The sequence below is a fragment of the Nerophis ophidion genome, linkage group LG17 (assembly GCF_033978795.1).
Source record: "Nerophis ophidion isolate RoL-2023_Sa linkage group LG17, RoL_Noph_v1.0, whole genome shotgun sequence".
Classification (NCBI taxonomy): domain Eukaryota; kingdom Metazoa; phylum Chordata; class Actinopteri; order Syngnathiformes; family Syngnathidae; genus Nerophis; species Nerophis ophidion.
The window spans coordinates 27228153-27243551 of NC_084627.1; the positions used below are offsets into that span (position 1 = coordinate 27228153).

At 38.2% G+C, this 15399-nt stretch overlaps 1 protein-coding gene across 2 annotated transcripts in view; it reads left to right on the forward strand.

Moving 5' to 3' along the window:
* Positions 1-15399, forward strand: part of sfswap (splicing factor SWAP) — a 123742-nt gene that overhangs the window by 12528 nt on the left and 95815 nt on the right. Inside the window, exons 3-4 of one of the 2 annotated variants that reach the window (XM_061876699.1) lie at positions 9368-9499; positions 12851-12927. In XM_061876699.1, coding sequence (XP_061732683.1) covers positions 9368-9499; positions 12851-12927 — 209 coding nt within the window. The remainder of the gene's footprint in view (positions 1-9367; positions 9500-12850; positions 12928-15399) is intronic. The other variant, XM_061876700.1, reaches the window with a different exon arrangement.

Here is a 15399-nt window from a genome sequence, read left to right on the forward strand (position 1 = left end):
TTTCCGGCAACACTGAGCAGAGAAATTCCTCTGTAGTTGTTATAGTCTGCACGGTCCCCTTTGTTTTCATAGATCGTGATGATGTTAGCATCTCGAAAGACATCTGGGAGATATCTATTGTTCCAGTAAGACACAAAGAGTTGGTGTTAAACAGAGACGAGCACATCCCCACCTGCTTTAAAAACCTCAAAATGGAGACTGTCATCGCTGATAGACTTGTTGTTTTTAAGGGTGTGTATGGCAGATTTGACATCCTTAATGGTAATGTCAGCATCCAGGTCAGTCACAGGGAGAGGCTCAGGATCAGCAGCCGCTATTGCCAGTGTGTTGGCTGTGACGGGCTGGCCATAGAGAATGCTAAAATGTTCGACCCAACGTGTCAGATGAGATTCCAGATCAGTCAGGGATTCACCATCTAGGGAGCAGAGGGGAAAGTACTACTTGGGGACTGGGCCTAAATCTTCTTTCAGGCCTACGAAAAAGACACCTCTTATGTTGCTACTGGATGCACATGACTCGATACGGTCACATAACGTGTTCCAGTATTCTTGCATGGCAGTATGAGTGGCCTTTTGGACATTGCAACATGTCTACCTCCATACTGCCTTATTTGAGCGAGTCTGGCTGAGCGTTTTGAGGCAATTGCTGGGAGTAGCAGATTGGCATGAGCCTTTAATCAGTCTGGCTTTCACTTGGATAGCTTTCCAAAGGTGGATAATGCAGCTTTGGTGGTAATATAGAGTGGAAGTGCTGCCAGGCAGAGGTGATGTGATGTCCGCAGGTGAGAGGGATGGGTCAGTGTTATCTGCAAGCAGTGATGAGGCGGCATAGCCAGACACAATCACTTCTTTGAATGCATGCTGCAGTGCAGTATAGGTAGCTTGGGCCTGGCGTGATGAACTTTTTTGGGCTCAACCTTAGTTTGCAGCGCACAAGAGGATGATCAGTGTCACAGTCTGCTGAATGCAGTGATCGGCAATGGGTTACATCCTTTAAGTGCTCACGCTTCACCAGCACATGGTTAAGTTGGTGCCAGCGTTTAAACGAGGGTGACACCAGACGACTTTGGAAGAATTTGAGCCCTGAAAGAAGGAAGAGGGGATACAGAGTTCACACCCACTCGGGCACACAAGCCACAGGTTGGAACTCCCTTTATACTAACAGTAACAATGTGGGGTCTTTTGAATGATGGAGCTCAGTTGATTGTAGAAAGTTTCCTGTAAATCCAGGTCAGAGGTCAATGGAGGGGCATAAGTGGCTGATTGTGACAGGGCCACAGTTTCTGTGAAGGTGCAGTGAGGAGAGGCATGGGGAGATAGGCACATGTTTTTCCACTGAGAGGAATAGCTTGTTTTGAATTGCAAAGCCAACTCCATGCATTGGTCTTTCGCCATCTGGGAAACAATCCCGGAATAAAGTGTAGTTTTTTTCCTGGACAGAGCCAATGCCGGTCAGCCAGGTGTCACTAAGGGCAGTGATGGAGTTGTTGAGGCGAAGTAGTTCTGCAGCAATGAGGGCTGATTTGCGAGGTGAGGCACAGTCCATCTCAGATGCAATGCTAAGGGAACGCACATTCTAGCATGCAATGGATGTATATGTGGCAGTTGCAGGATGTTGACCAGCCTGCCATACATGTGGGCATTGCCGAGCAATGACAGCGCTTTTGAGAACAGAGCGCTCCCGAGTTGCCAGTCGTGGAGGCATAATATTTGAATATATGAAAATAAGAGATGCTCATAACGGAAAGCGCCGGGGCAGAATCTTGTGAAAGCATGCTTGCCCAAGACAAACTTTCACCTCTGGACTCACAACTACGGGTTCCAACGGAACACAAGTGTGTGACAGTTGGCGTTGTTTGTGAGTTGCCCTGCAGTGACCAACTATCTAGGTCTTTTGCCCCGTGACCTTTGGCGATGTGCTCGTCTGCTTAAGGGGGCGGCTGAGACGGGCCAATTCCAATGCTGTGACAGCAGACACGCCCTGAACTCAGCCTACCAGCCCCTGCTGCCAGGCTAGCTAAGTGGACTTGTTTTTTTCTGGTCTCTCGCCTTTGACCTGTCTGGCTTGCTAAGAGCTACCAAGGGGGGGTACAAGCCCCCTGCCAGCATAGCTCTCAGGGTCATTTACACACACAAGCTTTTCCGCCGCACCAAAGCACTAGTCCATAGAACAGCTAACTATTTAAACTTCCATTTTCGACAGGAAATCCAGTTTTTTTCATATACTCACCACGTCTTACTAGATTCATTTTGTTTGTTTTTTACTACTGCAGTGAGACATATCGACAAGTGTCCGTCCCCAGGAAAAGGTGCGTGGGCTCATTAAAGGAGCACACAGATATTCATGTTCCATGATTAAATCAAATAATGCCATAGAAATGGATACATTTTAAGGCGACATATCTCTGACAAAAATCCAAACTTTATGTAAAAATATTGACGAATAGCTGACCTATTATATAAATAAAGAAGAAAAGGCAGCATTATCATCCTTTCTGTGACACCTAGGAAGAAATTATGTCAGCCAGCTTAAAAAATATTTCACTTTTAACAATGCGAAAGAGACATGAATTTAAATTTGTTTAATGTTTTCAATCTTTCAGTAACAAATCCACAAACTATTATAAAACTGAGTAGCTAGCGAGTTATTGTGATGTAGAAAAATACCATATTTTTATAAATTTTCCCTGGAGATTTCCCATATTTTGAAATGCAAATGTGGATGCTCCTCTAACCTGCAGCATTAGAAAGACATAACAAAGATGTTTGTTAAATCCCCCGTTTTTTGCTGCTAGATGAAGCACAATATTTATATTGCATAAAACATTATGTCACTACTGGAATAGCTGGACAATTAAATCAAATTTTGATTATTGGGCCACGCATCGTTAATGTAAATTTCGGAGCTTGTGATGCTGAAACGCACGGAGTGAATGTGTGAAAAAAGCCCACGTTTACTTGATGTTTTGGAATCTCACCATAGTTGCTACTTTTTATGTGGCACAGCGCTAGTTAGGGCTGCACGACTAATCAAAATCAAATCAACATCAAGGTTTTCTTTAGTGCGGTAAATAACCGCCAGAGGTTGAGGTGTTTTTTTGTCCACCGTCACCGGCTTTTGATTGACAGTCATGTTCGCCAATCAGAATTGTTGAGCCTTGCGTTTTTTGTCTCTCGCTTCAAACATGAAGAAAGACCTCTTACTTTATGTTTATTTAAAGGGGAACTGCACTTGTTTTAGAAATGTTTCCAATCGTACACAATCATTAGGAAATTATGAATTAAAAAAAAAGATTTGCATTCTAAATATTAAATGAATGCAATCAAAAGTCCACTTACAATGGATCATATAGGAGCCGTTCAATTCTGACTATAAAGTCCTTAAAAAGACATCCAAACACCATTGAGGTTTTATATACATGATGTAAGTATATATATTAGTAACGGGTACATTAATAATAATAATAAATATTTACGTATTTTGATAATTTAAAGCATAAGCGGCACATTAATTTCAAAAACGCATCACGTTCACTTTTTTTTTTCTTCATCACTGAGTATTACTCCCTGCAGACTTCATGAGTTCCAACAAACATTATATAATATCACTTAGAGTGCAAGGTCTGCTGTCATTTGAAAGCCGACTGCTGGGATGTTCATATATTCCCATTTCAGTGAAGAATGTCTCATAATTCTCACAAAGAAAAGGGGTGGAGGGACCAAGCGTCTTTTTGTGTTGTCCTTGCCAGTTTCGGGTCCAACATGGCTGTCAAAGTGTACCAACTTGTCGGAATACCTACTCAGACTTGCAGGTGAGATGCAGGATTTGTGATCTATAACAAACTTACAATGAGCAAGGAAGCGAGGAAGCAGCAGACCACTCAATGATGTAAACATTGGGACACAGAAGTGATCACTGCGCCGCTATAAATAGTTTGTCTGCGTTAGTGTTTGTAAGAACAATATCACCAATACTTGGTTAATATTGAAGTCATGAAATGTAAATGGAATATTGTTGGCGCTTTTGGAATTGGTATTTATTGGATTTATTGGTTAAATAGTGGAGCTCCCATTGACTGCGCTGTAAGCAGACTTTTATTTACGTTTGTTTAATATTTAGAATGCATTAAAAAATCTATTAGTCGTCATGTCTTTAATAATGATTGTGAACGATAGGCAAAATTCCATAAAAGTGCAGTTTCCCTGTACCTGTAGAACTAACTGAACGGAGTGACCCCTCTTTTCACTCATTCACATTCTTTGTCTCGGCAGAGACGAGAGTGGGGCACTGTCGCCAACATACTCACAATAAAGAGACCCTCGCGACTCGTCAGTGAGAAGTGCTGCAAATTAACACAAATTGGGAAGTAAAGAAAATGATTATAAAGCCAAATGTCCCGTTGTGGGATTATTTCAGCTTCAAATCAGATGGGCGGTATGAGCCCATTAACACGAACGAATGAGCGAAAATGCTGTGCACACTTAATAGCAATATACAAAAAGACAACGTCCAACCTAATTTTTTCAACTGGGAAAAAATGCACTATAGGAGGTGCAATATCTATTTAGGTAAATTTTTTGCTGACAGAAATGAGTCCATTGTATTTTTTGTTTGTTTATTTAGGATAACAGTGATTTACCTTCCAATTACAGTACAGTTCTACAGTAATGATAAATAAAATTGTTTATCCCTTTAAATAAATGCTTGCATTTATAATATATATTATGATTACATTACATGATAAACACTGTTTAGTTTTTATCGATTATTTATTCAGTTGAAGGGCATTCTGTACACAGTAGCTCTGAGTCTGTCTGCACAAAGCCAAATATTTTATGTAAATTATTACATATTGTTTTCCAGGGTGTACGCCGCTCTCTGCCCGAGCGACCCTGAGAGGGACAAGTGGTAGAAAATTGATGGATGGATTGATGGGTTTTAATGTGGGGCACCTTGAGATTACAATATGTTAAAGTTAAATTACCACTAATAGTTACACACACACTTGGTCTGGTGAAATTACCCTCTGCATTTGACCCTCCCCCTATGTTTATTGACATTTTTAAAATGACATGTCTTCCTTCAATTACTATTCTCCCAATTGTATGCATGTTTATGTATACGATTTAAGAATTGCAAATTAAATCGTAATTGCAATTTTGTAGACAAAAATTTCAATTATGTTTTTTCTCAATTGCGCAGCCATACCGCTAATATGCCTAATCAATAGTTACTTTTTTTAAATATCTTTTACATTCATTACTCATGATTTCTGCATTTGCATAATAATTGCAAATTGAATGGTAATTGGAATTCTATAGACAAAAATTTCGAATGTGTTTTTTTTCAATCGTGCAGCCATACCGCTAATATGCATAATCAATAATTACTCATTTTTTGTATTTTTTACATTCATTACTCATGATTTCTGCATTTGCATAACCACGGTTGGAGTCACATAATTGGCCAATAAAATGGAATCGGATGATTAACGTAAAATAATACCAAGGAAAATGACATTAATGTGAGGTAAATGCTGTAAATATAAAGAGAAGGTACATTTGTTTGGGAAAGTATTAGTATCCGGGACCGCTCATTCATCCCCAAAATATGTCCTGAACTAAATAATGTTGAGATGGCTAGTTTGAAACAACGACTTGAGGGTTCCTGGTTCGATCCCAAGCTTCCACCATCCTAGTCAGGTCCGTGTTGTCCTTGAGCAAGACACCTCACGTGGTTAGGGCCTTGCATGGCAGATCCCGCCATCTGTTTGTGTGAGTGGGTGATTGTGGAAATGATGTCAAAGCACTTTGAGTACCTTGAAAGTAGAAAAGCGCTATACAAGTATAACCCATTTACCATAGAAATCCATACACCCACAACATATCTCAACTGCTTGTGTACAGCCTCAAGTTGCCTCTACTCATCAAGCTGAGAACAGCATAGCACACTTCTTCCTTCTTCAATAATAGTGCTGTGCGCCACATCCAGTCTGAATCCATCCATCCATCCATTTTCTACCGCTTGTCCCGTTTGGGATCGCAGGGGGTCGCTGGAGCTTATCTCAGCTGCATTCGGGCGGAAGCCGGTGTACAACCTGGACAAGTCGCCACCTCATCGCAAGGCTCCGTTCTGAATGTGCTAACAAAATAAAGGTTTTAAAAAAGTACCTTAGCCAAGCATAATTTACTTAAAACATACATTTACACAATTATGGTTTGACCTAAAATACTGCTCAAAATTGTCCAAAAATGTATAGTACCAATAACTGAGGATTTTGCATTTATTGTAATTAACAAAAATGTTATTACATTTTATTTGACACAAAAAACGAATGCAGTGGAGATAGGCTCCAACGACCCCGAACGGGACAAGCGGTAGAAAAAGGATGGATAGAAAACACACTCTATGGTGGCAAATTCAGGGTAACAGAATTAAAAACAAAACGGAACACTAAATTTTATTATTTTTTATATTGCCGTTGTTTTTAAATTGGATATAATTACTATTATTATCATTTTACTTGTTGTGGTTTATTTGTTAATGATTTATATAATTTTTTTAAATGTAGACCGTGGGCCTATAAAGTGATTTGCCTTATTCCTTGATCATTCTCAGACAAACACACACAAACCACAATTTAACTGTCTTTTCTGATGATAGTGATGGTGTTTTTTTGCAAAACTCAATTTCTTTTGATAATTGCTTGTTATAAATCTATTTGGTTGTCTGGAAAATGTTTTAAAAAACATTTTTTTTACAGGTCTGTTCTTTCTGTCTGTACAAAATTACTTACTGGCTTTGTCACTGAGCGTATGAGCAACTTCTATTGAAATCCCTTTTTGAATTAGCTGGATTACTTGCAACCCCAACCATTTGACATTCTAATGAAACAGGGTGTTTTGATCTGAAAGTACACTCCTGAAAGAGATACTCTTCCTTTCTTTAATTGATTTAATAACCCATCATTTCAACAGAATTATGTCTTGTGCCTAAACTTACTGGGCAGAATGATTAGTCTAATGATTGATGTTGCACACAGTCACATCGAGAGGGTTCATCCAATATGACTTTGTTGCCCTTGAATTTGAGAGGCTGATTCCCAATAATTGAGTCTATTATTACCCATCTGGCCACTAAAGGGACAGCGTGAGAGCATTACAGATATTGATAGTTTTAGTAGAATTTTTGTCCTTGTGGCTTTGATGAAGGTATATGTATACTTTTCATTAGGAAAGAGGCAATGTTCTGGTCAAACCAGCTGTTTTTATTCATTAAAAAAACACTTTGCCATGTGTCTTCCTCATTTATCAAGGCTTCTTAAGCAATTTCATTTGTTTTGGTATTGTTCTGTAGCGTTTAGGGGTGTTCCGAGCTGATGTTGATATCAGGTATGAGCAAAATAAATAGTCTTGCATTTATAATCTGATAAAAGGTCTAATACAATCTGTCCTACGGCGCGGTTACTTGTGCAAAGCTGGACAGTCAGTTATCAGCTAAATAACCTCCAATAAGCCCACAAGGTCGGTCTTTCCTTGTATTTTAGTAAAGCCATTTACAACAGGTAAACATGGTAGACAGTATTGCAGTCTAAACCACAACATTTGTCAATACTGTTTAAGTATCAGATACTTATAGTTGCATATTACTTAGATACAAAGTCTCCAAGGCAAGAGCCTATTAAAAAGTATGCAGTAACAAATGTGTCTGCATCATTCTACTTACTGTGTCATGAGTTCACCTTGATTAATTATTTTAGCCACTCGCTGTTGCCAAAAATGCTGTGAGGAGATGGCGACTTGTCCAGGGTGCACCCCGCCTTCCGCCTGAATTCAACTGAGATAGGTTCCAGCACCCTCCGCGACCCCAAAAGGGACAAGCGGTAGAAAAAATGGATGATGCCAAAAAACAATTACCACTATAATTCAACTTGGGCCATTTTCACACAAACACAGATACTTATTAAACACATACTTATCTCTGTGTTTAGGTCTCTTGTCCACATGCAGACCCATACTTTTGTCTTAAAAAACGCAGACTTTTGCAAGTGCTGGCCAAAGTTTAAAGATCCAAAACTCTCCGCTGAGCGTAGGCATGCACACTGCACAAATAAAGACTTGTGATGACGTCACGGTTGTGTGCTGTCATTTCCAAGCTCAACAATACTGTCTTGCTGGCTTTAAACACACTGTAAGAGGAATTATTGTATGTTTGAACTCAACATTCACTCAACATTAATAAAAAAGACACATCAAAATGAGCTTTGCGACACAAAATTACAGTCAGCTTTTTTCTAGCTGTTTTGGATATGATCACTGTCGAACATCCACCTGATGGGACGATTTTGACTAGCAGGACCTTTTGCTCAGTCATAAGAAATGTGCAACATTAGGTCATGTTTTTAGTCTTTGTTTAACAACAAAGCATGAGGTTAACTTAAGTCTGTTGCTCCCATTCTTGTAGATGGTAAAAAGTGAGCAAGCAACTAAAAAATAAAACCATATAGCGTCCTCCTTGTAGTGTGTCATGATGTTAACGACAAAATACACTTCTTTACACATGTACCATATCACTATATCGATGATTAAATGCTTTATAATTTACTTTAACATGCAACATGGTTTCTTTGGCTAGTTACGTGTGCTGAATTTAGAAAAAATGTACACTTCACTGCACATGTAATACATCACCATGTTGCTGAACATGTTAGTTCTATGAGTGTTGGGTTTCAGCAGCGCAGGCGTGCATTCGCTCTTTACTAATGTTCCCAGGGCTCTGTGTACATGCAGGGTGGTTTTAAAGATAATGTACATGTCATTGTACATCTAAAGTTGCTCAAACATAATATAAGGTGTAATGCCACCAAGTCAGATATGGCTGCTTTTTTCAGGCTTCTGATTGGACAAAATGTGCAAGACAGCAAGTGTATGTGTTTGTGCATAGAGACAGTTTTGAAACTACAGATTGAGATTGTTTTAAGTCCAAATATGTGTTTTTGAAACTCCGTGTTCATGTGGACATGGCCTTAAAGACTGCATAAGTTAATTCCAAATGCTTGATAATAGATATGTTAATGTTTTCCAAACCTATACATTTTCATTGTTTGACAACTCTAACTTGGTCAAGCCTTTTCGAAAATTCCACATGACAAACTACCAAAGCTATGTTTGATTCGTGCTGATGTACTATCGGATGAATATCGGTATTGGCCAATATCAAAATCTCCGATATTGACATCGTATTGAATGTGAAAAAGTTGTATCGGACACCACTAGCAGCATTACATTCTATTTGCGCCAAATCTTTTGGTTTTGTAGGTTTCAATGTTAATCTTTGTGTAAAATATTCCAACATGTTTTTTCCACAGAAGAGGAATACAAACGTCTGAGTGAGGCCCTGGCAGATGAAGGCACCTATAACGCAGTGGCATTCAAGTACAGCGCGGACTACTATGACCCCTCCAAGCCGACCGAGGAGGAGGATGCTAAAAAGGTCAAAGGTAAAAAAAACGTGTACTCACACTTAGGGCTGGGCGATATGGCTAAAAACTGTATCACAATGTAAGTGTTTTATATCAGTCGATAGCGTTAATTCTTTATATTTTTTATGACATATGTAAATTAAGGAACAGAATAAATATATATTAAATGTAAACATTTTTATTTAAAATATTACCTTCCTTTGATTATAATCCCCTCAGCTATCAAGGCAGAAAAGAAAGGATATGTTAACACAATGGAAAACAATTTAATAACCAACATAAACTAAATTCTAAAGTTAAATTAAACACAAAAAGTTAACCTTTTAAAATTAAGGCGCAAAAATAAGGAATAAGCAAGAAATAAGAAATGCCTATTAAAGTGTAACAAAATTGTGCGAAGTGTGGAAATGTAAACATGTTTAGTGCCAGGATGATAAGGCTCAGTAGTGTGCTCAAAGTGAGGGCGGCTAAGGTGGTGTAGGTCTTTGGTTTGACTACAGTTTGTTCAAAAGAATCCAAAAAACTGCCCTTTTGTTGAGGCCGTGCTGTACAGTGCGACAAATGTGCCTAAATATAGACTGTGCGACTTAAAAAAAAAACTGTCACAATGTGCGAAAAGGGATTTCAACCCTTTTATCGCATTTTGCTCCTAAAATAAATCCATCCAAATTTGATCAAACTAGAGTAAAATTTTCGCACATCTGTATAGCATGTTTGAAATAAATTTAAACTATAACCAAATGATTGATCATTTGCGCTGAGAGCTGTGTATCCCCCCAACCGCTCCTTGCACAGAGGGGAGCGGGGCTCCTACTCCAAGCTCACACACTCGCTCCAACATGGATGAAACTAGATCTTAGTTGAAGGAACTGGTCTATAAAAGACAACATTTTTTTAACCACCACTTGAAACAAACTGCATTGCGATCTAGTACCTACGTGAGTCGCAGGTAATATTGAACAACAAATAAATGATGGAAGTGACAAACTTGACATTCAAATTCTACCGTGTTGGCTGACAAGGCCATACAGTCATGGAAGCACATTTAATCTATTAAACAGAGGTAACACAAACCAGTGAAAGATTCAAAAGATCTGCCGTCAGAGCCGATAAACTGCTGTTGCTAGTTTGCTAAGCTAACAAAGCAGCTAAAACTCAGACTACTGATTGGCCTCGCTGACACGTCACTAGACAACATGCACCCCCTTTTAAAAGGCACACGCACACCCTGAACCTTATTTTAACTGCATTATGTCAGATATTTAAAGTTTGTTTTTTTAAATGAGACAATAATTAATTTCCCTCGTAATTATCGTATTTCCTTGAATTGCCGCTGGAGCGCGAATTAATTTAAGACCTCTTCTCACTCCTGCGCTTAACAACGGCATGCGGTAAAAGTAAGCATGCGCTAATTATTTTTAAACCTCTTCACTCTGGCACTTACCAAAGGCATGCAGTGAAAATTTGAGTGTGATGTAAGCTTGGACCTTAAATCCTACTGAATAGCTCTTAATCTTCTTCCCTTTATATGATTTCAAATTACCGGTATTGAAATCAGCCTCCTCCATTTTGAAAATGATGACAGGGGAAGTGTCACTCTTGATGTCACGAGTTTGACCAGGCGGTAATACTAAGCATGCGCTAATTATTTTGCAAAGCGAGTTTGACCCGGCAGTAATTCAAGGCAGGCGCATACTATATACCCTGCGGCAATTAAAGGAAATACGGTATTTACATTTATTAAACAGTAATTATGTTACATTTTTGGTAAAGTAAAGAGTAACTATAATTAATGACTTTGTAAAAGGTAATTTTCAGAACACCATTTGCCACACAAAATTATGAAGCAGTTGGCAGGTTGGTGTCCCTGGCTAACATCTTTGTGTGTATGTCTGATATTAATGATTACCTTTAAAAACACAATTGTTAAAGGTCAATTTTTTTTCATGTTGCTGCTGACGTTTAAACATGTCTTAAACCAGGGCACTTTATTTCACATTTTGTTCTTTTGTGTTTTTGTTACCTGAATAATTAAGCATAGCTACATGTTTTTTAAAGAAGATTGGAGATTATATTTGACTTTTCTTATATTATTTTTCAAAACACCTCCTAAGCTTGGGTTCAGCTATACAAAACTTGTTGGTATCTGTTTTTGTGAATTTGGGATCCCCATCAGCCCCAAAAATTGAAAAACAAGGCATGGTGCAGATATTTATTTACATCAACGAATATTTCCATTCATGAGTTAGTTTTTTATCCAAAGTATATAAGTTTTGATCCAAATTGCGCAGCCCTACACTTGTGTTAGTGATAGTGATAGCTAGCACAGTTTAACGATGTTCTGTACGTTTAATTGAGCATTACAGTAGTCCTTATGATGGCATTGTGTTTATATGTATGAGTGTTAATAATAAAATTGTGATATTTAGGAAATTTCATATTGATACAAAAATGTTCTGTCCTACAAAAAAAATTCTGTGCTACTAATTCATTTCATTTAGTAGCACCGGTGCCACTATTGGAAAAGCAAGCGTACAGCACTGTGAGGGGACTTTTCTCGTTTTATTAACACTTTCTTCGCTCTCTGTAGCACTCACTTTTAGCGACTCAATAAGATGGCGCAACCAAATTTGATAGTTGATACTCTTATCTGAATTAGCTGTTTGCTTGTCACTCCCGCTGATCAGTGATCACTTCCTGTTTTGCTCAGTTACCACAGAACAAATGCCTTTGTTCATGGAACCAACCTTACTTCACAACTTCCAATTACTTACATCATTAAATAAATATATGTTGAACATTTTTTATTGATATTGATTACATGTCTTTCGTTATCAATATTGATAATTTATCACCCAGCCCTACTTGCTAATATTGCACATACTGCATGGTGTTTATTCTTAAGACTTGACAAATACACACATACGACTCGTAAATTGAACAACAGATGCCACACGCCTCCTGTATATTAGTGTAGCCGAGGTGAATGTATGGGCACACATTTCAACGTTTTCAAAATAACAACATAAATTGTTATCACTAATAATTGTAGGATAATCTGTGAGGGCCACATGAGTCGGAGGATGTATTTCAGTGTAATAAATGATTGGTCGGAACATGGCGTATGTTTGCTTGTGTTGCGCTTACTAATGTAATCCTAACCCATTTAGTCACCCATTTAATTTAGCCATTAGTCAAACTATTGACAAATTTGACACTTTGTCATTCCTACCAGCTTCCAAAACAAACCTGTCCGCCTATAACCTGGATAACTATTCTGTCTGATTAATTTTTTTGCTATACTAAATCTAAATTGTTTATATTCGGAATGCAGAATAATTAATCCACTTCTGTTGTCCACATGCATAGAAGAGCCTGAACCAGAAGAGAGTGAAGAACCATTTGTTGCTCCTGAAGGACTCGAAATCCCCCCCGATGTGGAACTGGTGAGTATTAAACATCCTATTGATGGGGATGGGCACAGAATATGGTACCAAATCTCGCCGGTCCAAATGGGCACCAATTCACGTAAAATCCAACGGTGCCATGTTGTGCGTGACGTCACGTCCAGTTCCAAACTCAGCCGGTTCTAACTCGGTATGTAGTGATTAATGGTATTAATCTAAACTAAATTAAATCTCCTGACGGTTAGTATTACCTTTTTAAATAAAGTTGATCGAAAAACCGTGATTGATAACTGCACTTTGATAGACTCATGGAATGACTGATGCTAGCTTGCCATCTTAAATGCTAATATGAAAACAAGGTACATTAATGTCTTTCTCCATTAAGAAATGACATGCCTTAGTCTAAATTTATACAAGCACTTTGCTGTCTGAGCAACTAAGATGTTCAATTGAATCCTCTGACCCTACAAGCTGTCCTGTCATGAAAAATAATGATTGTTCGGAGAAATATGAGACAGAGGCCCGTTGAATAGAGTAGGACAAGTAAGTTTATCAAAACAAATTAAATAAATAGAGTAGGACAAGTAAGTTTATCAAAACAAATTAAATAATAAGACTTTACACTATCGGTGAAGCATAAAAAAAATACAAAACATGCAAAATAGTTGCTTTTATAACAGTAACAATAATAAAACAATACATCACAAATGAACAGAAATGATCATAAACAGCTCATTTTTAAATGTTACAAGAAAAAATTGATTTCACTATTAAAAACAATTATTATTTATTAATACACACAAAAGTACCAGAAATTGATACAGTTGAGTACTGGTATTGATTCCCCAGGTACCAGGAATTGGTACCATATCGGTTCGAATGTGAAAGGTACCCATCCTTACTTATCAATACGCTTGTTTTTCTAACTGTTTGAAATACAGAAAATACACACCAATTAAGTGTAAACACATATTATGATAAAGCGCACAGCCTTGCCTGATGGATATTAATTTCAATCAGAACAATCAGTAATTACACTCATGGTTCACAGACTTTGAAGAAGAAACTGCTCACAAGCATAAGGAGTGATTGCCAGATTATATTATTTGACCTGAAGGTGCCCTTGGTAGCTTCTAAGATTGCACAACATAAAACTCTGCTGTCTGTCAAAACTTTAAGCCACATTAGATCAATGGTTTTCTAAGGGCCTTATTATACTTACTGCTGGGTGACATGAGAAAATGTGTATATTTTCTTGATGTCAGTCAATGTCCATGTCTATCACCATATAAATGACATCACTATTTTGTCCAGTGATATATGAAGACATCAAAAGGTTATTTTTGATTAAATATATTTTCTTTCAGTGGTTGAACATGGTAGATGTGCTGAAGAACATACAACTGTTTCAGATAAATAAAGTTGGTGCATATTTAGACTTAGACAGACTTTAATGACCCACAAGGGAAATTGTTATAAACAGTAGCTCAGGTACAAATGATGGAAAAAGATAATCGAACACTCAGGAGGGCACACAAAGTGGGCGAAAACAGTAAGTAAAAGATTTACCAAAATTGACCATTTACAAGAGATAATATAGAGGTGAAATACAAATCCCGTTTCCATATGAGTTGGGAAATTGTGTTAGATGTAAATACAAACGGATTACAAGGGTTTGCAAATAGTTTTCAACCCATATTCATTTGAATGCACTACAAAGACAAGATTATTGATGTTCAAACTCATAAACTTAATTTTTTTTTTGCAAATAATTACTAACTTTGAATTTCATGGCTGCAACACGTGTCAGAGTAGTTGGCAAAGGGCATGTTCACCACTGTGTTACATCACCTTTTCTTTTAACAACACTCAATAAGCGTTTGGGAACTGAGGAAACTAATTGTTGAAGCTTTGAAAGTGGAAATCTTTCCCATTCTTGTTTTATGTAGAGCTTCAGTCGTTCAACAGTCCGGGGTCTTCGCTGTCGTATTTTACGCTTCATAATGCGCCACACATTTTCGATGGGAGACAGGTCTGGACTTCAGGCGGGCCAGGAAAGTACCCACACTCTTTTTTTACGAAGCCACGCTGTTGTAACAATTGTCTTGCTGAAATAAGCAGGGTCGTCCATTATAACGTTGCTTGGATGACAACATATGTTGTTCCAATACCTGTATGGACCTTTCAGCATTAATGGGGCCTTCACAGATGTGTAAGTTACCCATGCCTTGGGCACTAAATACACCCCCATACCATCACAGATGGTGGCTTTTGAACTTTGCGCCTATAACAATCCGAATGGTTATTTGCCTCTTTGTTCTGGAGGACACCACGTCCTCTGTTTCCAAATATAATTTGAAATGTGGACTCGTCAGACCACAGAACACCTTTCCACTTTGCATCAGTCCATCTAAGGTGAGCTCGAGCCCAGCCAAGCCGGGGGCGTTTCAGGATATTGTTGATAAATGGGTTTGGCTTTGCATAGTAGAGTTTTAACTTGCACTTACAGAT